This window comes from Zalophus californianus, chromosome 6 (genome assembly GCF_009762305.2).
Source record: "Zalophus californianus isolate mZalCal1 chromosome 6, mZalCal1.pri.v2, whole genome shotgun sequence".
NCBI lineage: Eukaryota > Metazoa > Chordata > Mammalia > Carnivora > Otariidae > Zalophus > Zalophus californianus.
The window spans coordinates 110579287-110604788 of NC_045600.1; the positions used below are offsets into that span (position 1 = coordinate 110579287).

Sequence of the window (25502 nt, forward strand, 5' to 3'; positions counted from 1 at the left end):
GTGGCCCTCTGAGCCCCGGCAGGGAAATCGCCAGGGAATTATGTACAGGCATCTGATGAAAGGGGGAGCATGGCCTTTGATTTATGGCCGGGATGCAGCCACATCACCACGGGGGGAGGGGTGCAGGGTGACAAGCCACGCCTTTGACTTAACCATTTTTCTTGGAGGCTCAGTCAAGAGAGATTAATTTCTTAGGAACATGGATACATGGACAGCCGGGAGGCTGCTCTACCTGATTCCTTCTTGGAAACCTTCCGATCCTATCAGCAAGTTACAAATTAGTAGTTGCCAAACAGACTTCTCCTGAAATGCAGTGCCTCTGACCACGTGTCATTTCAAGGCAGAGAGGAGGGCGTGTGGCCATGGCTGGCCCATATCTCTAGTAGTAGGGTCCACCTTCTCCTGGGCCGGGCAGCGGGCTCAGGGATGCTGAGGGTGGGAGCCCCTCGGAGCCAGCTCCCTGGGCTCCGGACCTGGCCTCCACTAAGCTGCGGCTTCCTGGACAGTTTCCTTTTCTGCTGTGGTTTTCCGGTCTGTGGAATGAGGGTGATAATAGTACAGACCCCGGGTGAGATGCATGAGAGCGCAAAGTGCTCACTGCAGTCTTAGACCCGTGGGAGTGCTGTCCTGTTCCCCCGGCTTTTCGGGCGGAGCCCAGAGACCACGGCTTCTCTGCGAAGCAGAGAGCTTCTCTGAGCAGCTTCTCCTCCAGGTCTCTAAGCCTTGCTGTGGGGGAACTGACGACTCTCTCTCTGATTGATCTCGTTTATTTGACCCCTGACCCTCACATGCCTTGAATTCTGGCCCCCCTCTCCCCTCCCTCTGCTGCTGATTCCCTGGCCTCCAGCTGCCCTTTGGATGACACTGCCCTGCCCCTTGCCCCCTGCCTCCATGCTCGCCGGCCAGACGCGGTGGACGGGCAGGGACACCTGCCTGGTCCTCCTGTGGCAAGCCCGCTGCGCGCCAGCCCGTGGCCAGCCTTGCTGTGACCTGACGGCCCCAAGCGAAGAGGCTGAGGGTAGAGAGGGCAGTTGCCTCGCGAGCAGAATTAGGAACAGTGGAGACAGTCTGATCCGGATGCAAGTCACAGCTCTGTCCCCTGTTCTGGTTTCTCTGAGCTCCCATTGCCTCATCCTTGATTGAGGCTAATAATAGTAACACTTATCTAATGGTTGAGAGGACGGTCACAGCCAACAGTGGACAGGAGGCCCTTTGGACTGTGGGGGTGGGGGGGAGGGGCGGGGGAGTTTACTGCTGGTTATAAGGCGAGCCTTCGGCGTGGAGCTGTGTCTTCAAGCTTTGAGTCTCATTACAGGGTGTGCACTGACATCCTAGCCTCTGGCTCATTTAGTGTCTTTGTCAGAACAGACAAGTACCCAGGGCCTGCTTGACTTTAGTGATGTTCCAGTCAGGGCCCAGGGTTTCTTTTTTTAAAAGATTTTATTTATTTATTTGACAGAGAGAGACACAGCGAGAGAGGGAACACAAGCAGGGGGAGTGGGAGAGGGAGAAGCAGGGAGCCCGATGCGGGGCTCGATCCCAGGACCCTGAGATCATGACCTGAGCCGAAGGCAGACGCCCAATGACTGAGCCACCCAGGCGCCCCAGGGCCCAGGGTTTCATTCTGCTTGAAGTTCAGGGGATCTTTTGGCCTGCTGAGGAGAAGGAGCTACCATTTACGGAGCTCTGTATCAGGTCCTGGGATTTACCTGCATTAAGTTATTGCATTCTCTCAATAATTCATGTGAGCTAGACATTATTATTCCTATTCTACAGCCTAGAAAAGTGAGGCACAGAGAGGTTAAGGAACTTGCACCTGCTCACACAGCAAGTAGATGTCAGAGTGATGTTTGAATTTCCAATCATCTGACTCCAAACCTTGTGCTCTGGGCAAACTAATGGGCTAGTTAGTGCCTCAGTCTAATTGTAACCCACTGGCAAGTCTAATGGTAACCACTTAAAAGTCTAATTGTAACCCACTTACAATTTTTAAAAAATTGAGATGTAATTCACATACCATAAAATTCACCATTTTAAAGCGTACAATTTGGTAGTTTTTAGTTTATTCACGGAGTTGTGCAATCATCACCCGTTATGTAATTCCAGAATATTTTCATCACCTTCAAAAGAAACTCCATACCCATTAGAAGTCACTCCCCATCCTCCCTCCCCACCAGCCTCTCTGGATTCTGGACATTTCAGATAAATGGAATCCTACAATATGTGGTCTTCGGCGCCTTGCTTCTTTCTTAAGATTAATGTCATCATCCCTCTTGAAGCATGGATCAGTACCTCATTCCTTTTTATCACCACATAACCCACTCTTAAAGTAAAATCTAAGCGATTTTGCTTAGAGAAGGGATGGAGTTCCAGCCTCAAAACAGATGCAGCACACAGCGGGGCTCATTCTTTACTGTGGGCAGATGTGAGAGAACCAGAAACATCGGGGCGGGTGGAGCAAGTGCTCCTACCAGTGTGGAGGTGCAGGCGGGTGCGGGCCTGGTTGGCTTGCTGTGCCCGGGATGCCCAGCTGTTCTCCTCCAGACACCTTGCTGCACCGCCCTTGGCTCATGCGGTCGGTGGAGTCTGTCGGGAGACGTCCTGGACAGGTGGCGTGGGTGCAGTGGACCTGTGCCCGGGAGAAGTGGGCCAGGGGTGGGGTGGGGTGGGGTGGGGGCTCAGGAGCGACCTTTGTCATAGTCCATCCAGTGTGGGTGCTGCACATCGGCTGCGGCACTTGTAACCCAGGTGGACCATGGTGGCAAACTCGGCCTGCCGATGACAGCACTGCTGATTTGCTGGTTAAGTTTCTCAATTACAAGGTATATTTATTGTAGAAAACTTAGGAAATAACAGAAAAACACAAATGATCCATAATTCCCCAACCAGTGATGACCATTAGTTGTAATGTGTGCCTTTGTAGTCTCTCTTCCTACACACACACACACACACACACACACACACACAGTTTTATAACATTGGTATCATGCTAAACATATTGTTTGGTTCAGTACTTTTTTCATTTAACACGAAATCATAAACATTTCCCCTAAATACTAAATATTCAGTATTCTTCCAAAACATGGTGTTCTTAATGGCTGGAGAGTATTTTTAAAAACATCACTGTTTGCTTAAACAGCCCCCTATTGGGGGACATGTTGTTTTTGGTTTTTCAGTATTATTTACAAATAAAACTGCTTGTTTTGTGCGTGTTTGGGGAACTTCTGTTAATGCATTAGTGCTGTTTGGGGGACAAAAGATACAAACACTCCAAAGGTATATGATACATATGGGCCAATTGGCCTTCCAGAAAGACTGTATAATTTATGATTCCACAAATATGTTTTTTTTAACTTGACTTTTACTGTACATGTAACTTTACCAAAACATCCCTCCCTCCTCTTTCTGCTCTCCTCGGTCCCTCTCATGTCTACATAGTACACTAACCGCTTACACCCTTCTGTTTTCTCCTTGATATTTGCCTGGAAGCACACGCACATCTGTCTTTTTTACAGACTGTGATTTTGTGTAAACATTTCTCTTGACCTAGTCAGGCTTCTCACTTTTAGGCATAAATGACAATTTCCATCATTTTAGTTCGTGGTCTCAGTTGTTTCTAGTTTTTCCCTAATCAAAAAATTAATAACTAGCAGGGCGCCTGGGTGGCTCAGACGGTTAAGCGTCTGCCTTCGGCTCAGGTCATGATCCCAGGGTCCTGGGATCGAGCCCCACATCGGGCTCCCTGCTCAGGGGGGAGCCTGCTTCTCCCTCTCCCACTCCCCCTGCTTGTGCTCGCTTTTTCTCTCTCTTTCTCTCAAATAAATAAAATCTTAAAAAAAAAAGAAAAGAAAAAATTAGTAACTACCAAGGTCCCTGTTCAACTTGCTATTATTTTTCTCCCCGCCACCTCTTCTCCCCCCGCCCCCATCTCATGTTCTGTTTGGAAATTCAGTTCCCAGCCATGTAATGACCAGGTCCAAAGCCAGAGCCGTTCCCATAGCGATCCGTGCAGCTCAGAGGCGCTGCAGAGAAAATGCACCTGGGAGGCTCAGGTGCGAGTGCTGAGAAACAGAAGGGGCGCTTGTTTTCTGTCTTCCCTTTCCCTCTTCTGTTCCATTCTGTCCTCAGGCGGGCACCGGGACAACTCGACACCTCACTCCTAGCAAGAGGCGCGGGGAGGTGCGGCCTCCCTGACTTGCACACAGGCAATCATGTCAGCGTTCATCGGGCACTCACCTGAAAATGGAATCATGCAGTGTGTGCTCTTTGGTGCCTGGCTGCTTCCTCTCAGCAGAGTGGGGCCGGAGGTCTCACAACTTCCGAGGTCGTGTTCCTCCGCTGGTGTGTGTGTGGCGGGGGGCGGGGGGCGGGGGTTCCGTATGGGCAGCTCCGGGCAGTCCCTTACTCCTGCATCCAGGGCTTTCTGAGCCTCTGGGGCCCCTCAGGTAGCAGCGCCCTGCGTTGTCAATGGTGTGAACTCCGATCCTGACTCTGCCACTTACTGCCCGTGTGGCTAGGGACAGGTGGTCTTAACCTCCTTGAACTTCAGCTTCCTCCTGTGTGAAATGGACCAGGAATCCCGGTAGGCACTGTAAGAGTTAGAGGAGACAGTGTTCATCTCTGTGATGAAAGGAAGGGCCTCCAATGTGCCTTACTTACCATCTTGAAGATAAAGAAGATGGTCTTCCTGCCTGGGTCGGGGGGGGGTACTTACATCGTTGGGGAGGGGGCAGGCCGAGAGGTTGATGGGTGCGGTAAACATTATGCAGTAGGAAGGCTGGGGGCCAGGAGAGGGGCATCAGACTCTGACTGGTGGGAGTTCAGAGACTTGAGGGGGCCCTCAGCGTAACAGGGAATCAATGTGGGCGGAGGGGAAGGAAATAGAAGCCTGCTGGGTTTGATGGGAGGGCTACATTCTTGAAGACCTCACAGGATTCAGATCTCTCATAATTGACTTTCTTTGTTCCCATAAAATAAATGTAAAGAGCGTGCTGTGTGCTTGATACATTCTCCTAGAAAGTGTCGTTTTGCTTTTATGTTGCTTTAATGTTGCTTTTCCCGTTGTGGATCAGCGTTATCTCTAAGGTTGCTCATAAACGCTCACTGAGTATCTCATGCCCGCTCTTTGGCTCCCTCAAGAACCACGCTGGTGGTGGTGGTTCATCATCATCATCTTGGTATGTTTTTAATCTGGCACCACTATCTGACAGAGGGCCTAGATCAGGGCTCGGCAGGCTTTTTTCGTAAAGGGCCAGAGAATTAGTATTTCAGCTCTGCAGGCTGGATGGGCTTTGTGGCAATGAATCACCTCTGCCATTTGAGCATGGGAAGAGCGATAGACAGCACGTGAAGATGTGGGCCAGGCTGTGTTCTAGTTAAACCTTTGTTTGTTTGTTTTTCTGCGGATACCTCAGTTTGAATTTCGTATAATTTTTATGTCATAAAATAGTATCCTGATTTTTTCTATTCTTTTTTTTTTTTTTTTTAATTTGAAGATACCATAAAACAGGCAGTGGGTCAGGTTTGGCCTACTGGTCAGAGTTTGTTGACTATAAAGCGCTTCAAAATTGTTTTAAATTATAAAAGTGAATGTTAAAATATCTCAGTACTTAACAAAATCACTTGTAGAAGTCCGAGTGCCCATAAGAGTATGTAGCTTAATTCACAAATTAATTCAAACGATTGTGGGTCTTATCATCTTGGGTGATACCAAGGTAGGCAATTACTTCGACATAGTTTGTAGTTCTTTTTTTTTTTTTAAGATTTTATTTTTTTATCTGACAGAGAGCACAAATAGGCAGAGTGGCAGGCAGAGGGAGAGGAGGAAGCAGGCTCTCCGCTGAGCAGGGAGCCAGACGTGGGGCTCGATCCCAGGACCCCAGGATCATGACCTGAGCCAAAGGCAGCTGCCTAACCGACTGAGCCACCCAGTCACCCCTGTAATTCTTTAAGTAGTTATTCTAACGCGTTAAAAAATTTTAATCGTATCATTTCAAAATTTAGGCATCAAATGACTTTATTCACATTGTTATCGTCATTCCATCTCCTGATTCCAATTGTATCCCATGAAATTGTTTATTGTCATATACTGTTGCGGAGTCTGGCAATTCTGCCTGACTCCCAACAGCATGATGACCTATGTAAGGGCCTTGGAACTTGATTTTGCCTGGACTTTTTACTGTAGAGGCCCGGGAAGGCATGGAAGGAGGAACCAGACGTATGTCTGGCACATGGTGAACGTGGAATAAACTTTTGTTCCCTCCTTCCCTTTCTTTTCCTCCCCACCCAAAAGTTCTGTATATTTGATCAGCCCCCAAACATGCTGAGCCACTTTGAAACTGTGGCTTTGGTTCTTTCCACATGCAGTAAAGTCACTAACCTTTTTAAATGGAAATGAAAACAAAGGCTGTTAGACAGCAGTTTCCCTTCCCGGGTCACCAGCTTTCCCTTGCAGAAGAATAAGCAGTGCTGGGCTGAGACTGCCGGCCGGCCCACTGGGACCAGACCAGAGGCCCCAGGTCCGGGGCCTGCAGACCCAGCTCTCCAGCCAGGAGGGGGGGGGCGCCTGGCCTGCTGGCTGCTCTGAGTTCTGCAGCTCCTGGGTGTATCTTGGTTTCAGGGATTCCAATGGTAGGAAAGCCAGGATCCTCTCCAGATGGAAGACCACCAGCCCCGAAGGTGACCGTGATGCTGTAGCTCTTGGCTCGCGAGTGTGCTTTTGCTGTGTGTCTTGGACAGAAGGCCTGTCTTGAGTAGATGTCTGTTTGTGTTGTTTAGAGGATTATGGTGCATAACCACGTGTGCTTTCTGGCCTGGGGTCTGGCAGGATGTGAAAGGAGGCAGCCACTATCCTTTGGCCAGTGAGACTTTTCATTTTGCATTGGCTGGGGGCTGGTATTCTTCCTGTGCTTTAAGAGCTCTTTGGTTTACAGACAAGTGATCTTGGAGCCAGGGGCATGGGTGTTCAGTCCTGACTTTGCACGAACTTGCCGGATGACCTCCAGCCATACCTTCTCCATCTCTAGGGTCACTCATTCTTCATTCCTAAGTGCATGGTGACAACCTAGACCATTTCGGAGGGCTCTTTTCTCAGTTGAGATATGTGGGGAGCCTAGACTTTCATTCTCACCGAGCATCAATAAGACATCCCTCCCTCTCCCCAATGGGGTGATCAGAGATGGCCTAGTGGAGAGTCAGGACTCTTAACACCACCCAGTAGTAATGAGGTTATTCGTCCCCCTTTCCCTCCCACCAGTGGTGCCAAAGGAGATCATATGAGGCACAGTAGTGAGCCATTCCTACCCCTTCCAGCCAGGGAAGTATCAATGGGACCTGCTGGAGAGCTGGACTCCCATCCCTGCTCAGCAGTTATGATGGGTCCCCCCTTCCCCTGCCAATGTCAGTGGAGGCCAACTGGCAAATTTGGGCTTCCCTCTCCCCCAGCCATAATGGTAGGTTTACATAAGATCTAGAGCCTCATAACATGATACCTGAAACATCCAGGTTTTGATTGAACATTACTCATCATACCAAGAACCAGGAAGAGCTCCAACTGAATGAGAAAGGACAATCAAGGCCAACAACAAGATGATGGAGATGTGAGAATTATCTGGCAAAGCTTTTAGAGCGGCCATCGTAAAATGCCTCAGTGAGCAACTATGAACGTGCTTGAGACAAATGAGGAAACAACAGAAAGTCTCAGAAAAAAAACAGCAGACATAAAGGAGAACCAAATGATGGCTTTTGAAGTGAAAAATATAACAACTGAAATAAAATCTCATGGAGATGACGGAGGAAAAAATCAGTGAATTTGAAGCTGTAACAATAAAAATTCCTGGATCTGAGCAACAGAGAGAAAACAGACTGGGAGAGGGGAAAAAAGACAGATCCTTAGGAAACTGTAGGACTATAATAATGTCTCTGAAATCCTAAGACAGAAGAAAGAAGGCAGGACTGAAAAATACTCAGTGAACTAAAACTTCCTGGGGTTAGGCTAAGATACAAACCTGCAGAATCAGGAAGCTTTAGTGAATCCCCAACCGGATAAACCCAAAGAAACCCATACCGTGGTACATCATAATCAAACTTCTAAAAATCATTTTGCAAAAAAAGAATGTAGTAGGAGGAATTGGTCTGCCAGGTTTCGAGACCTCTGTAGCTACACAAATTCAGACCGTGTGGTGTTAGCAGTGGGTCGGGCACATAGGTCAGTGGCACAGAATAGAGAACCCAGAAACACGCCCATCTGATCGCTGACAAAGGTTCACAGGGAAATCAGGGACACAGTGTAATGATCTCAGTGATTAGTGGGATGATAGAATGGGGAGGAAAGAGTCCTGAGATAATAATCAGAGAGGTCAGAGTCCTTCCCCCGCATGCACAGCTCATTCGTGGAAGCTGATGTTGTTGATATTTTTCTCGTCCTGGTTTGGGTCACAAGGAGCGTCAACAAAGCAGACACGAGACAGGAAGAGAACAGATTTGCATGGCCACTGAAGCTTGAGAAAAGGGGTATGATAACAGTTTCATTCTGCTACACCTAATTGCCTTGTATTGTCCCCCTTGACCTCTGTGTGACCTTTGACTCCAATGACTTGCTTCTCTTGGTTTCCTTAAGTATATTTCCTAATTCATGACATGGCTGTCTGTTTCACATTATCATAATCTTTTAATCACAGCACCTGATTTCAGCTTTACCTAATACCGGCCCATCACAGAATTGTGTAAAGGGAGTAAGACTAATTTGCTAGGCTTCTGCTTCTTTCTGGGAGGATATACGGAGCCTCTTGGCATACATGGTACAGCAGTGATTGCTACAAATCATTGACTAGATTTCTATCACTTAAAAAGATAATGATATAATTCGAATGTCAATGCAGAAGCCCCAGGAGCCAAGCAAAAAAAATGGCAAATCCTTTCCCCTGATGTTCGGAAGCACCAAGGGCAGAGCGTGAGGCTGGCTGATTTATGGCGGCCGAGGCTTACTGAGCCGGGATGTGTTCTGGCTGGGCAAGTGCGTGCGGGCACTGAGGGAATCTCCAGGAGCCAAGGCCAAAGCTGCCCTGCCCTGAGCAGGACAGAGCACAACCTCACCCAGAGCAGCCCCCCCGGCTGGGGCTCATGCTGCAGCCTGCGTGTTGTGCACCAGGTCAGCGTGAACACGAGCAGCTTTCCTGGAAATGTGTATATGATGTAGCGCGTTAGGAGGCCCGGGAGACGGCTATGCAGTGGCCTGGGTTCAGATCCTGCTGCTCACTTACTAGTTCTGGGACTGTGGACATACTGCTTCACTGCTCACAGCCTCAGCTTCCTTTTCTGTAAAATGGGGAGATCGAGGGCACCTACCTCCTAGGTTGTCTTGAGAACATATATAAGTGTGCCTAATTTTATAGATAACTTTTTTCCTGAAAGAACACCACATGTGCTCCATTCCTCCCAGCCCTGAAGTCTCGCCTGGACCCATTCTGTAGATGAACATGGTACTTGCCCTCTACGAATGTGTTCTTTTACTGTTAGTGCTTCTGGTACACCCTTCTTCCCCGATACGTGTGTGCACGTGCACACACACACACGCACAGATGTACACACTGCTTGCTGGAGTGGCAAGAGGTTATTTGCTGGTGGCAGGACCTGAGTTTGTATCAGAAGGAAAGGAGGTGGACCAGGAGGTTGGCTCAGCCTGAGCCAAAGCTGCCGTTAGTCCCATGGCCACCTGCTTTTGACCAAGCTGGTTTTTTTGAAATGAGCTAGCTCAGCATCTTAGGACAGGGCCTGGGCCGCCATATCTGTGGTTCCCATGCAGAGCTCAGTTGTGGGAGTCTGATCTTGTTTCCTTTGATAACTATAACCTAGGGATCACAAACTGCTCTTGGCAGAGGGTGCTGGGGAAAGATTGAGTCCTCAGACTGGGGAGGAGGGCTGGGGCTGTCTCTGGGTGTTTTTGATCCCTAGATTGGGTGGCAGCAGCCCATCACAGCTGTTGATTTGCATGTTGGAGGCTTCCAGAGGGGGCCGGAGAATATTATCAATAGTGTTAATTTCAGAAAGCATTAGCAATTATTGTGGAAGCAGAGTGGCTGTTCAGAGGCTGGGCTGGACAAGGGTACCTTGGAAACACTGGAGACACAGTATGATCGTTTTGGAGAGAAGGTCCTCCTGAGGGAGACTGAATGTAAATTCTCTCTGTCATCAAGGAGCACCTACTGTGCCCCAGGCGCTGTTCTAGGCTTCAGGAACATAAAAAAACAAGTCTTTTAGAAAAGTCTTTACTCTTCTGTAGTCTTGTGTTATGGGGGTTCAAAGACAAACGCAAATCACAGTGATACACTGTGACAATTGCTAGATCGGAGTTCTGCTGGAGACTTACAGGGAAGTAAAGACATTTAACAGGGTTTATCGAGTGCTGTAAATCAAATGACCAAGTACTATTTGGGGAAGAGAAAAGGTCTTTCTCCAGATGCATTTCTGCCTTTGATCCGTAGTATCGTGTCATTTGAAACTGAAAAAGCAACTTTGGACAGAAGCAGGAACAAATGGCTCATTTATTTTAAATATCTTGCCTTGCCGATTTTTCTGACCTTGAATATTCTCCTTAGTTACCTGGGAAACGTTTTTTAAGGACTGAAAACAAATGTAAAACCACATCAGTGTTAATCACCGTGAAAATGATGCAATCTGTATTGAAATCCTTAACTAATCTGTGCTGATTACCAATTCCTCCAGGTAAGAAAGGAGAGGTAGGTGTTTTCTTAATTGAGTAACCAAGCCTGCTGTAATGTGTTTGCTTGGAAGTATCCGGGGAGTTTCAATGGCTCTTCAAACATTTTCCCTAAATTGGGATTCTGTGGGTTTGCAGGTTGCTCTGGGTAAGCCAGCCAGTTTGCAGAATGGAAGCTCGTTGGGAAGAAATGAATTATATGGCTGAGTTTGCCTATGACAGAGAAGGACAAGCCCTGCAAGGGGGTAGGACGCAAGAGGGAGCACAGAAGATGGAGAGGGGAACGTTTTACTGGCTGGCTTCGCCCAGCTGGAAGAGGCTAGAAATGTGACCTGGCCGGGGGCTCCTCGGGTCTTGGCCTGGAATACCTTGCTGCCTGGGACCGGATTTCCTGCAAGGGCTGTGGGGTGTGATGACAGCCACCAGAGGGCTTGGGAAGGTCGGCTCCTCTGTGGAGGCAGCACAGGTCTGTGGTGGGTCAGCACCTTCCTTCTGGTTCTAGGGCAGTTTGCAGCCACTGATCAAGTATCAGCAAGAGCAGAGAGAAATCAGACGTGGGCCCTGTTTTCTAAGAAGTGAAAGTCACACGTCTCTGCTCTGATCATTTAAGCCAGCCCTGCGCAGATGAGGGTAGAAGGCAGTGTCAAACGATGATCTAGTGCATAAAATCTGGGCTCGGGCTGCCTGGATTGAATCCTAACTCCCTTACCTACTCACTGGGTGGCTTGGAAAAGTGACTTAACTTCTCTGTACCTCCATTTCCCAATGGTACTCCCTTCATGAGACTGTTGTGAGGATGAAATGAGGTAATGTATGTCAAGCATGGAGAATGCCATTTGGCACATGGTAGCCACTCAGTAGATGTTTGCTAATATCCTTAGCCTCATGATTATTATTATCTGAAATAATAGATTATTAAGTCACTCATCTTGGCTCACTTTGCTCTAGACGATGTTCATGGCACAGTAAACAATCATGTCCTGAAGTGTTTCATCTGCCAGCAAATCCGTGAGGCACACCCAACCCCTTAGGAGAGCATCCATCCATCCATCCGTCCATTCACTTATTTACTAAATGTCTAGCTGAGCATGAATCTCTGCTAGGTGGGAGGCAGTGAGTCTAACAGAATGAAAAGAGGACCAGCTCTGGTGTCGGTGATCTGTGCTCAAGTCCCAGGCCTACCCTCCACCCACCGTGTGGCCTCAGGTTTATTGTGAGGATTAAATCATATGATTCATGTCCCATATCAGGTGCTTAGTAAAAGCTGGTTCCTGACTCTTCTTCCCCTTGACTGATAATGGAAGACAGTCGTGGGTTGAACACTGATGTTGGGAGACTACATCCTGGTACTTTTGTCCACCGACAACTGGAATGTCAGGTAGGGGGCACTGCAAACGGCCGGCCACAGTTCTGGGGGAAGAAAATTGGCAGAAATGGTGGCAGAGCAAGAAGAGGTGTTGGTGATGTTGGTAAAGACAGGATAAGGTGGAACGTAGGCCCGGTGTGGAGGCTCTCGTTCTGTCAGGACCTTCAAGGGGGTGGCTTTCATAAAGGAAAGGGCAGGTTCTGAGACTTGCCCCCAACACATGGTACGGGGTGCTGATCTGGGGTCTGGAACTGCCTCCTAAAATCTCTGGTCCTCATTCTTGTGGCAGTGCATCCTGTCCACTGCCCCAGGGAGTGTGGCTTTTGTCTAAGCGGGTGGTTGCTTTACATTATGGGAGTTCCAGAGGGAGAAGCCCGGGTGTGGGGGGAAGGCGGGGAGGTGGAACTGGACCCCTGGACCTGGGGTGTGGCCTCTCGGAACCCACACACAAGAAACTGAGCAGATCCTTCACTTCCGGGGTACGCAGAAATCGGGTGGGTTTTTCCAGGAGTTCTGGTCAGGCCATGAGGAGAAGGGGCAGGAACGATCCTCAGAGGTGGGCCTGTGGGGAAGAGGCAGCAGGATAGCGCCACTGTCCAGGGCACAGTGGCCTCTTCTGGGGTTGGGAGGCATTTTCTGCCCCGGGTTAGACCTGTCATGGCTCCCCTTTCCGTCTCCACCTTACTGGGCCTTGGAACCCCCTGCCTCTTCCTCCTGGTGTGTGGGGACTGTGCCGTGAGCCTGACCCGAACCAGGCGACTGTTCAGCCTTCCTGCAGGATTTTTGTGGAAAGGAGACAGGGTCGGGCCTCCATCCCCCAGGGAGCATATGTCCTAACAGAAACTAGATTGTTGGATTTTTTGATCACTGTCAAGAAAAGTTATAAATCAACAGAAGCAAACCTCAAAAAGCAGAATGGGCTCCACAGATAGCATGTTTACTCAGCTCGCTAGCTCGGCACAGTATTGCCAGACGAATTTTCGGGAAACCTCACTTTCATCAAACCTCCCTGGTCCAGAACCTACAACGGCTCTTTCTTGGCCTCTCATCAAAATTCTGCTGGTGCGGCTTTTCAGGGGTTTGGATAATGTGGCTTTGCCTCATCTTCATGATTTTATTCCCCCTGGTCAGGTAGAACCCTGCCGTGCCTTCTGGTCTTCCTGAGCAAGGGCATTCAAACAATTCCGTGAGCCGTAGCGAGACATGGTTACCCTCCCTGTGTGCGACGGACACCAGTGCATTTCTCTGCTCTTTCGTTCTTTTCTCTTTCATCTTAAAAAGTGCAGGTTATGGGGCACCTGGGTAGCTCATTTGGTTAAGCCTCAGACTCTTGATTTTGGCTTGGATTGTGATCTCAGGGTTGTGAGATCGAGCCTTGGGTTGGGCTCCCCCCTTGGCAGGGAGTCTGCTTGAGATGCTCTCTCTCCCTCTGCTCCTCACGCCCCTAAAATAAATAAATAAATTGTTAAAAAAAAAAAAAGTGCAGGTCATGACCCACAAAATTGATTCCATGACAGACTAAGGGGTTGTGACCCACAGTTTGAAAAGCGGAACTGATTTAGCACAATAGTAATCATGGACGCACAAGTGAACAGCAGGAAATAGCTGAGCTGCTCCCAGCTCTTCCGGACAAGCTCATCAACCATATCGTGAGATAAAAGTAGTGAGCCAAGTCTGACTAAGAAGTTGGTCAAAAAACATTCTAGGCTAGTGGCCTCCAAAAAGTTGTTTTCATTGCACCCTCCATCAGTAAAAAATGTTTACACGTATAAGTCCCGTGTACTGTTTGGTTATCCTTTTTTAACCAATGTGTGATGTGACTACATAAAACCTACACACCAAATACACATCTTCAAAGGATGAGATTGGGACGCCCGGGTGGGTCAGCCGGTTAAGTTTCTGACTCTCGATTTCGGCTCCGGTCGTGATCTCAGGATTGTGAGATGGGGCCCCACATTTGGCTTCATGCTGGGTGTGGAGTCTGCTTGGGATTCTCTCTCTCTCCCTCGCGCCCCCCCCCCCCCCGCTCACGCATGCTCTCTCTCAAAATAAAAGCATAAGATAAAGATGAAAGAAACGCTATTTTAAGATGACGCGCTAATCATGGTGGCTTCATTCTATTATCAGCAAATATCTGAAGGCAAAATGCACAGAGAGGATGGGGTCCATGGTTCTTAGCAGTGGCTATAAATCTTTCAAATTGTGTTGATAATGTAAGCTGTTTTTCTGGCTGACTTCTTGTCAGATTTGGAAACCATTGCTTTGCAGCACACCTCCTTTCTTCCACATTGCCCTTCCTTCCCTGACAGAGCCAGAAAACCTCAGGTGGTACCTTGTTTTGCTACTTCCACCCACCGGAAATCTGGGGGGAGCCGTCACTAGCACTTCTCTTTCCCTCATGCCCTCAGCCATTCATTTAGCCCATCCTGGGGGTTTATAGCTCTCGATAGAGGGTCAGGTCCTCCCACATTCGCCTTCCATTGCCATGTTGTGCCACACTGCTTCCTTCTTCCTCCCAGTTCCTCCCACGCCTGCGCACCCGGGGCTCCCTCCTCCTGCGATGTCCCCCTCCGCACCTGACTGACACCTGCTTACCCATCAAACCCCAGGATAACGGTCACTTCCTCAGAGGGACCCTTCCCTGACCACTGCCCGGTATACTTTCTGAGGCACCTTAGACTTGCTTCCTGGCGCTTATCACAATTGTCATTTTACTTCTGTTTCAGTTTGTTTAAAGTGTATAGTCCTCCAGCATCTAGACTCAAAGTTCCCTGGGGACAGGGACCATGGCTGTGGGGCCGTGTGTGTGTGTGTCTAGCACCCAGTTCGTGCAATCTTAACAAATATTTAATACTCAGAACAACCCTGTGGGTAGCTCCAAACAGGATCCCCACTTCACAGATGAGGAAATTGAGAGACAAGAGTGGTAATGCCAAAGGTCAGCTGGTTCATGAATGAGCATGTTGGTCTCACACCTAGGTTGTGCGGGTTACAGTGTGTACACTTTTACCAGATGCTCGGGTTTGTTCCTTCATAACCTGCATGTACTAAAGGCTGATTTTACGTCCCATCTTCCTTGCTGATGTCTGACCAGCCCTCTATCGTGATTCTTCTTTTGAACTAGCTTGATTTGTGCGTGGGGTCTCTGTATAACACTCTTTACCCTATGCCGTCCTAGATGACACTGTCCTTTTCTCAGACAATTCCATGTCCCTAAATCTTATCCACCAAAGCTAGATTATAAAGCCAGACCCAGCACTGACTTGTCCTTTCCTCGAATCTCATAATAAGTAAATAATTATTGATGAGTTGATTATTACTAAGGAGCTCGGCAAAGATTTTGCCCTCCTCCCGAGTCAAATCCTATCTTCGCATATACCCACTGCCCAGCCAAGAGCAAGACAATGCCTTAGATTCAGAGGAGTTATAACTGTTTCAATTTACACTTGTTGGCCTTCTTCCTGGTGGATCTCAGTGTAACTTCTGGCTGAGACCCAAGACTTTGAGGGTCTTCAATGCCATGAGTAATTTCATGAGTTGCTGATGGCTAATTAGGGGTGATTACAGTTAAGAGGCTTTACTTTCTTAATAGCCCCCAGAAAGGGCTGGTGGTAACTTTTAAAATCTTGATTATTTTTTTCCTGGAAATGGAATGTTCTGATTCTCATTACTGTCTTTCCTTAAGTCCTTATAATTTATCTCCCCCTCCCCTCCACACCCTACTCCCTTTCTAGTAGGAAGGAAATTTGAAGTCCTGGGAAGAATGTGGAAACCAGTGATTTTGGAAAACTGGCTTTATTGGAGAGGACCCCGGGGCACGCCTTGAAACCTTGCTTCATTTAGATGCCTTTCCCTGAAAGGAGGTGCAGGAGGGGGGGAGGCTGGGCCATAGGTTTTCTGCCCGAGTTCTACTACATTCCAACCAAGCCTCTCCTCCCATCCCAGGCTTTCTGATGCTGTTTATAATTTACCTTTGAAACTGTTGGCTCATTTGACAGTGTTCAGGCATTCTGTCTAGTAAAGGCTTCTGAGTAAAGGGGTATTTGTCGGTGAGGGGTTCTGCTGTCCTGTTTTTACCGTGATCACACATTTGAAGTGTCGCTTGACCTCTTACATCGATATCAGCAGAGCGACTTGGGGACGGATGTCGCTCGGTGCCAGGCACTGGGCTGAGCACAGCACGGGCGTCTGCTCACCAATTCCCCACCACCTGTGGCAGTTCTTCAGGCCTCGTTTTTAAGCAGTGTCATTGAGATATAATTTACATAGCATACCCTTCACCGATTTAACATCTACGATTAAATGGTTGTTAATACATTCACAGGATTGTGTGGCCATCACAACAGTGTAATTGGAGAACATTTTTGTCACCCCAGGAGGAAACCTCATACCTCCCGTTAGTTCCTCCCCACCTTCCTGACCCTGGCAACCACTAATGTATTTTTTGTCTCTATAGATTTTCTTGTTCTGAACATTTCCTATAAATGGAATCCTGCAGTATGTAGCCTCTTGTGGCTGGCTTCTTTCACTTAGGGTAATGTCTTCAAGGTTTGTCACACTGTAGCATGTATCAGTCTGTTTCTTTTTATTGTTAGGCAGTATTTTTAGCTCTAGGGTACAGTTGGGGAAACCAAGACACACAGAGGTGAAATGACTTTCCTATGGTCACGTGACCTTTAATAGAGGGAGCTAGATTTCCAACGCCATCTTTAGCCCCAATGCCAACTCTATTAGCCGGACTCTGAGATAATCGTACTAATAGTAATTTATTGAACATCTTTTATGGATCAATCCCTGTGATGAATGTCCCATAAATTTGTTACCTCATGTGCATACATAATCAGATTTCGATTGGGAAATCTTGTAACCACAACTGGGCAGTGGCATTTTTGTTTTAATGTCTTCCATTTACTCGCTTCTGGTTTCATCGGCCCACTTAGGCTCTAGGATCTTCCTAAGCAAACGATGCTGAAAATAGTATTGTTGTTCCTTCTACAGGAGTTGGACACCACTCCCATCTGCGGAAAATTGGTAACATCTTAGAGGAGCCCTTGCCTCTTCCCGGACGCCCAGCATCATGTTTTCTCATTTCATGGGGTCTCTCAGGTAAGTGGAGAACCTTTTAAAAATGAAAACAGGAAAATAGGAAATTCGATATTTGCCTTTTACTGTATAGTCTTTATAGTAACTAGCCTCATGGGTCTGCATGTCAGTGATCTCTTTGATATACTCCGTACATATGTGTGGTGAGTTTGCTCTTCACAGGGACCGCTGAGGCCTAGGGAGCTGTGTGCTGCGGGAAGAGGGGCTCGGACTGAGGTCCAAGAGGCTTGGCTGCTACCCTGTGGTCTGCTATTTCCCAGGAGACCTCCAGGATTCAGATTTTTGTTTTTGAGTAAAGATGTTCCTGGATCTATGGATATTTATCCTGGCTGCACACTAGAATTACCTGGAGAACTTCAGATAGTTTGTGTCCTCTGGCCACATCAGTACCGATCTTGACTTAATTGACCTAGTGTGCTTAAAAAGTGACCTCTCTGGTTCCTTCTGCTCAGAACATCTTGACCTTCACCTGCATTTTTTTATTTGATCCTGATATCAACCAGGCGAGGTAAATAGAACAAGTAGCAGTATCTCTGTTTCGTGCATAAGAAGACCATGCAGCCAACTCCTGGATGCACATTGCTTGAGTGTGGGGTTGGGAAGAGACCTTAGTGCTCTGGAACTGTTGTCCGTGCCACCGAGGCTGTTTTCAAACTTTTTTTTTTTAATTTAAAAAAATTTTTTATTTTGTTAAATTTTATTTTATTTTTATTTATTTGAGAGAGTGTGCAAGAGAGCACGAGCTGGGGGAGAGGTAGAGGGAGAAGCAGACTCCCCACTGAGCAGGGAGCCTGATGTGGGACTCGATCCCAGGACCTCAGGATCATGACCTGAGCCGAAGGTAGGCACTTAACTGACTGAGCCACCCAGTTGCCCCCAAACTTTTCTCTGTGCTGATGGATCCTTTTAAAAATTCCAGTCCAAATGCTATGTAAAAACTCGATATACAAAATGGTCAATGGCAGTATTTTATCAAGATAAATTTATTTCCTAAGTTTGAATCTGTAACATTTACACATTATGAGCTCAATGGGTCTGTTTTGATAAACACCAACTTTTAAAATCAGGATTTATGGATGATAGCTCATATATCAGCCTCAGCATCTGGATTGTTCTGTGCTTGTCTTGGCTGCGTAGTATTAAAAGAATCTTGATCCCTACAGGTAAGCAATTGCAGTTCCTTGAGGAACTTCGTCTTGCTATCTCAAGAGACTCTCTAAATAGACTCAGAATCTAGAAAGCAGGGAAGGAAGAAGGTTTTGTTTAAAAGTTGAGTCACTAAGGATATCTTGTACTTTTTTTCTTATACTATACATTAGCCCTAAATGCTTAGAGCTTACAATAAAAAATAAAATGGTCTATAATATGTTATTATGGTGGTGCCACATATGATTGCCCAACTAGAGAGCTAGAGGATTTGCTGGGCAGATGCTCTTAGGCCAACGCCTGGCATTTAATTGAGTGTAGTGTGTGTGTTTGTGTGTGTGTGTGTGTGTGTGTGTGTGTGTGTGTGTGTGAGCTTTAGTCTGTAGTTGCTTGTATAATTTTACATGAACAGACATGTGCAGGCCTGAAATCCAAAGACCCGTGCAGAGCTACAACCTTCTTCATTAATGTCATTCACAAGTGTGTCACAAAGAGTCAAAGAAGTCAGGAAAAGCTCCATCCTGAAGCTTCTGCAAAATCCAGCCATTCACAGGGCAGCCCAGATCTGTTCAGAGTTAGAATTTGGTAACTAATCTAAATCAGTATGTTTGTATTCTTAAACCATAGTTTGAAAAGTAGTTTAAAAGGTATTTCAAGACATGAGCTATGTATCCTCTTTGTAGAAGCTCTGATATTCTTCTGTCTAACCACAGGGGAGTGAGTGATGCAGTTGGGTCACTGGGTCAGTTCAGAACATATTTGAGCACCAGGACCCAATGGGAGACAGAGAAGTGGTCACAGTCATATAATGAACTGGATTGAAAAGAGCAGCGGGTGACCAAAGGTGGGTTCACCATGTGGAAAGCAAGTGAAAGTCTGGCCACCATCAGAAAGGCCCCTGCAAGGACTGAGGATCCTCAAAAATGTGGCAACCGAGGCTGCACAAGGAAGGCCATGACTTGGGAGAACTCCATTTTGCAGTTTTCTTCTTGATGGAATTTCAACTGATGCCCCTGCAAAAACAATGAACCTCTTGTAATGACCTGATTGGTAGTTGGAAGCCATCTTTCTTCGAGGGAGGCCTGGTGGGCTTCCCTCCAGGCTGTGCATTCTCTTTGGAGAAAGTGCCCACAGGTTAGAAATGAGCAGGGTAGGAGTAGTGGAAAGCTAGATGTGGTCTTGCTACCCTTGGGATGGAACTCTGGAAGTCTTGCCAGGCCTCCAGCATTTGGGTCCTTCCGAAGGGGTTGTTTGAACAGGGCCACTCAGCTGGACATTTCTTCAAGAGTTCTGCTCTAAGGAGAGAGCAAATGTGAGCTCTGAGGATGGGTAATTCTTTGCAAGGGCTCAGCTGGAGCTTTCCATGAGGTCTCCTTCTTCATAAGCCAGGTTCTCATAAACCATTTTGCATTCTGTTTCTAAGGCCTTGTAAATCTATTTTAATCTGAAAAAAAAAACCCAAAAAACAAAACTAGAGTGACTTTTGTATAAATGCTTTAGAAAATGTTCTTGGGGAAAGGGCTATGTTTAATTTAAGAGCAAGATGTCTTTGATAACATTGGTAGATGATACACAGATGCACACACACAAATATTAAGGGCTTGTTAATATTTTTCAAGGCAACCAAATGCATAAAGATCAGTTGGAAAAGCTGGAGGATTTCTCTACCTAAAGAGAAAACAGTCAAAATTAGAAGTTAGCTGCCAAGAAAATCCCCGAGAGGAAAAACCATTTAAGGGGATTCGCAATTCTGATAGGCAGAGATTTTGTTTTAAAAATCCCTCCCCGGTTTTTGCCAAGCCACAAAGAAACAGAAAGCCAGCTTCTCCCTCATTGAAAAAGACAGAGAAGCCCTGAGTAATAACATAGTAAGAATATCTCTGCCCTGCTCAGAGTCTGCAGTCATAAAAAGAATCACTGTTAAACCCAGGGGCAGGAAAAAAAAAAAAAAAAACAACACTAAAACTTTAACTCTTGATAGAGTTTGTTAGTGAGTTGTCATTGAACATGGGACAAGCCTGGATGCCGTGCCAAATTCAGGGCAAGGAAAATCCATTTGGGCCAAACGGTTGGTCAAGGCTACGTTAGGGAGTCTTTTTCACCTGTTATAGATTAATGAGGAAAAGATACTAAATGAAACAGAAGTACATACATTTCTTAAAGTCTTGCTCCAAATGGTGCACCTTAAAATATATATATATAGATACATATATTTATATAAATATATATATATATATGCACAGTGACAACTTTATGTGTTTGTTTAGTGATTGAGTGGAAGCAAACACAATTTTCTGTAGAATCAGTACAGCAAGTGGTGAGGACCACCTACCATGATGGCCAGCCAACAAAAATCTCTCTCGAGCCGGTCTGCTTGGTCAGGGGCTCATTTTGTACCTTGCAGTATGCTTTAGTATAGTCGACAGCGCTGATATTTGAAATGAAAACACAGAGGAAAACAAAACGGTTGAAAATGCCAGACAAGTGGTTAAGTTGGCAGGAAACAACGTTGACTCGGTGAACCTTATTTTGAATGGTAGGTTTTGAAGGAATGCAGATGTAATTAGAGAGATTACAGAGGTAGATGGTGATTTTTATAGATCTTATGAAGTAGGGTTCTGGATTGTTTTAAGGGGTTTACAGGTTGATGGCCTTAGGTCAAGTGTCTGGTTTTAGTCTTCTGAAATGTAAAGCTTTTCTTTGCCATGATATACACTTCAGTAAAGTAATATCACTGTAATGCCTGTCAGCTACTTCACTTAGAAATACAACCAGAAGGAACTGGAAATGAGAAAGAGAAAGGTGGCCGTTTTGGGGGCAACTGAAAAAGATTCTGAATACAGAAAGGAAAAAATAAGTGGGTTGAGAAGATGTGTTTGTATGAGAATGCCCAAAATAGTGATGTTTGAGGTATGATGGATCAGTGAAAATGGAGACTCCCCTCCGGGATCGAGAACTATGTGGGCATTGGGAAGGATTGTGGGCTCAATCCGTGTCCCTATGCCAGTGACCAAGAAATGGGGCAGGAGAGGGGAAAATAGGGGAAGGAAGAAGACAAGAAAGAGGAGGAGGAGGAGGAAGAAGTGGAAAGGAGAGGGAGGGGGGAAGAGGGAAAGGGGAGGGGAGAGGGGAGGGGGATCAGGGGAGAGGGTGTGGGAGCGGGTGGAGGTGGGGGGGGAAGGTGGGAGGAGGGAGGGGGAGGAGAAAGAGAGGGGCCCAGCTTTGATTATTAGTATTGAACTGCACGGTGTTAATAAGGCTGGAGAGACTTTGGGTAGCCCTCATCTAAACCACTACCCAGTTGATGCTTAGGAAATATTTGTTGAATATTGAATGAATACATTAATAATTACCTTTTGTGTAAAAGAAAGTAGAGCATTTTTCTTTCCTGATGAGGATTGTTAATTACAAAAGCAGATTAAAGCAGAAAATCATACAAATGATACACACCTTTAACAGCTTATTTTTAACTTAAAGCACATGTACATTCACTCACTATTTTTTGATGTGGGGCCAAGGACTTTTCTTTGAGCATGAGCCCTTGATTGTCCTTGCACAGACCACACCCATAAGCATTATCTAAGGTTTCCATTTGGGTTTTCTTTAACGTGGAGTGAGAATTTAAAGACATTCACGAAGCAATCCGAGTTCAGATGATTCTCAATTTTTATTATTTTTGCCCCTAATCATTTACAGTTGTCTCCTCCACACCTAATTTGCCAGCAGTTTTTTTTTTTTTCTTGGCTACTTGCCTTATTGAGTCTTTCCAAAGCATTCAGCTTCATTTTTGTAGAAACAGCTAACAACTACTCGTTTTGTGCTCTGTTTCGTGGGCTTGTGCACTATTTGAATATTTGTAGGTACTTACGAAGCCCCCGGCATAAGCAGGTTTGGGAACATGGTTGACTCTGTAGGAGCACGAGTCTTCTGGTGGCAGCAGGAAAGTATGAGGGTGCCAGGGAAGAACCGGGGAAGAATCTTTTATGGGAAGCTTGGTAGGAGAGCCATCTGAATGGTAGGCAGAGAAGAGAGGAAATAAAATTGTTTTTTGGAGGACTGCCCTGGCAAACCCCTACCTATAAAATGATGGCAGGCATTCAAACAGTATTGATTTTTCTTTCTGCCTGGCACAGCCCTGCACCTGGATCATGTCCTCATCACTCAGTACTTGACTGTGGGATTTGCTAGAACATTCTGTACCAAAAGGGGTTCAATGGAGTCAAGGTGTGATCACTGGGCTGCCAGCGACCCATTCCATATGGACCCAAGTGGGTTGTTAGGCCTCAGGGGCTAGATCCTGTGACTACCAACTTGTGGAAATCCTCATTTTCGGACTGTCTTCCTTTTGCCAGTTCTTCTATTTTCCCAACAGAGAATTCTGGGATGCACTTAGAAAACCCTTTCATTGTTGGAGTGTGGCTGACGACAGCACTTTGCCTCTCTTCTGAGACCGACAGTGCGTCCCTCCCTCTGGTTCTTCTTTCTCTCTCACTTCATTCCATCCTTCCATTCTTGCACCTACTGGCTATTTATTGGCCCTGAGGTGGGACAGAGCTGTGTCGACTGCCTGCTCGCTGCAAGGCTGTATCAGAAACCATCTCTTCAAGAAATCTACCATCGAGGAGGGGAATTTACCAAAGGGTGTTGTGTCTTAAAAAGTCGGGCCGTGACAGACACCTCCCTTTTCCAGAGGCCCTGGTCCAGAAAACTCAAGTGGCTGCAAGAGTTGAGAACCTGGAAATAAGCAATAAAAGCCAATATGCATAGAATAGGTGTCTGTAAATCCAGGCTCCAAATCAGAAACATTCACCCCACGAAAGCCAGGCGGGCCCTTTCCCCGAGTCTGCTGGTCTTGCTTTGGCTGCAGGTTGGTTCTGAGGCCAGGGCTGAGCTGAAGGGAGCCGAGTTAGGAGGACACAGGCTCATCCACAACGCAGTAAGCAGTGCCTGACGGCCGGGAGGAGACAGCAGAGGGCCCACCGGATTCAGAACACCCCAGGCGTCTGCGCCTCTCAACCTGCCCTGGTCCAGGGCTACCACCTTGTGTCCCACAAATGGTTTGATACTCAGGCTGTTCTGAGCCATCCAAAAGAGGTGACTTAAGCTCAGCATGCTCTGTAGAAGAAAGCAGGAAAATAAGTAGAATGCAGTTTTGTTTTTTTTTTTAAGTTTGGGATTGAAATGGTTAGCTTCAATTATTTTAAAATTTCGAAGGTTCTCTAGTGAGGCTGCATAAACTAGGTTTTATCACATGTACTTACTTTCTGATTATTTTTGCAAGCATGACAGAAAGTAAAACAAATGTGTGAAGCCACAGCCCCCTAAGACTGGGGAGGAAAATCGATGTGATGAAATGCAAATGCTTGGTTTAAAGGGGTGTTGTGTTAATGAGGCCCCGGAGCACAGTGGTTAAGAGGGTCCAGGCCAAGGGTCTGACTGCTGGCATCGAAATCAGCCTTTGCCACTTAGTAGGTGTGTGTGACCTTTGATAAATGACTTAGCCTCTCTGTGTCTCAAATTCCTCACCTGCAGAGTGGTATGTAATAAAAGTGTCTGGTGGGATGGTTGTGGAGATTCAATGAAATTATACCCGTAAGTGTTGAGATCCATGGTAAACGATCCAGTCTTCATTTCCAATGTCATTTGTAGCTCATCTCCCTCTCTTGTCTGCCTCTACTCTTAACTGCCGTCAGAGGAAGGCCGAACGTAGTGACAGGCATGCTGGGCAAAACTTTTTCATCTCCGGAGCATAGTAGGGGGAGATTTCACTTTAGTGCTAAGGTTTTGGCTCTCTTTTGCTAAGGTCAGTATAGTTTTATTAGTTTCCAGGTTGCTCCCCAAATATCTCTTGGGTTATACTAACTAAAGAAGTAAGATTTTTGGGTTTTGGTTGTTTTTTTGTTTTCTTTTTCTTTTGTGTTTTCCTTGTTTTGTTACTTGATAATGCTCAAGTGGTGTTGAGTTTATTGAGGTGATCCCAGGTACATGGTGGCTGTGATGTGATCCCCCCACACACCCGGAGCTGAGGATGGGTGGTGTGGGGGGTGGGGAGGGGTTGACCCAGGCCAATCCAGAAGCCCAGAGCGGAGCCCCAGTTCCATGCTGTAAATCTTTTATTTATTTATTTGTTTGACAGGGAGAGAGACAGAGAGAGTACAAGCAGGGGGAGCAGCAAAGGGAGAAGGAGAAGCAGGCTCTCAGCTGAGCAGGGAGCCTGATGCGGGGCTCGATCCCAGAACCCTGGGATCAGGACCTGAGCCGAAGGCAGACGCTTAACGGACTGAGCCACCCAGGTGCCCCCCATGCTGTAAATCTTGTGCCAAATTTCAATGTGCGTTATTTTCTACCCGAGGAAATGAGACGGTGCAGTGTTTAAAATCTAGAACAATACTGGGGAGATGGCATTTTTTCCCCCTGTGTGTGAAATGTTGGGTCATTTCTACTGCAAGGTGAATCGGAAAGTCTTGGTAGGAATGTGGCCTCCCCCGCCGCTTGGAGGGGAGAGTGTGATTTGTTTGCCAAAGGCCCTGGTAGCCTTCAATCTGTCAAAACGTTGCAAGCTGGGAGCAGTTTGCCAAAGCAAACTATCAAAGTGAAATAACACACGAGTTGCACACACAGAGACACACACATGCTCTCCCATTCCCCAAATATTAATTTTGAGTCGGGTCAGGAGGAGCAAGGATTTGGGCTAGATTGTTGGTGTTTTGAAGCGGTTGTGGGCACAGCTATGGACGACCAATTACATAGGTATGTGCGAGCAGGGTGGGGTGTCCTAAAACAGACTCTCCTGAGCAGGGGTGGGAAACTTCCAGCCCTTGGCAGAGATTCCTCTGGCCCCTGGGGTTATATATTGCTCTGGCCTGCCATTATTGCAGCCCAAAGAATAATTTCCCCTCTGGGGGAATTTATTCTATTCCATTCAGAGCAGAGCCCATTTAATAACTAAGAGTTTATTCCAGAATGAATTTTATTGGGTACCTCTTTGCATTTTAGTTCCACTAGAACCCAGCTCAGTGAAGAAAAGAAGCATCTGAACATCTAAATATAATTTGTGTTGCATTTTTGCAACAAGAGGCACCAACAAACTTTTTGTTTCCATACCTCGTGTCGATCCGATAAGAATAAATTTTGAGGGCATCACACAGAAATTGAAAAATACAACTGATT

At 46.7% G+C, this 25502-nt stretch overlaps 1 protein-coding gene across 2 annotated transcripts in view; it reads left to right on the forward strand.

Annotated features, from left to right (window-relative positions):
• The window catches only part of THSD4 (thrombospondin type 1 domain containing 4), a 581008-nt gene that overhangs the window by 5400 nt on the left and 550106 nt on the right, over nucleotides 1-25502 (forward strand). For both annotated transcript variants that reach the window (XM_027572149.2, XM_027572150.2), the window contains exon 2: nucleotides 17082-17189. In XM_027572149.2, coding sequence (XP_027427950.2) covers nucleotides 17161-17189 — 29 coding nt within the window. In that variant the 5' untranslated portion in view covers nucleotides 17082-17160. The remainder of the gene's footprint in view (nucleotides 1-17081; nucleotides 17190-25502) is intronic.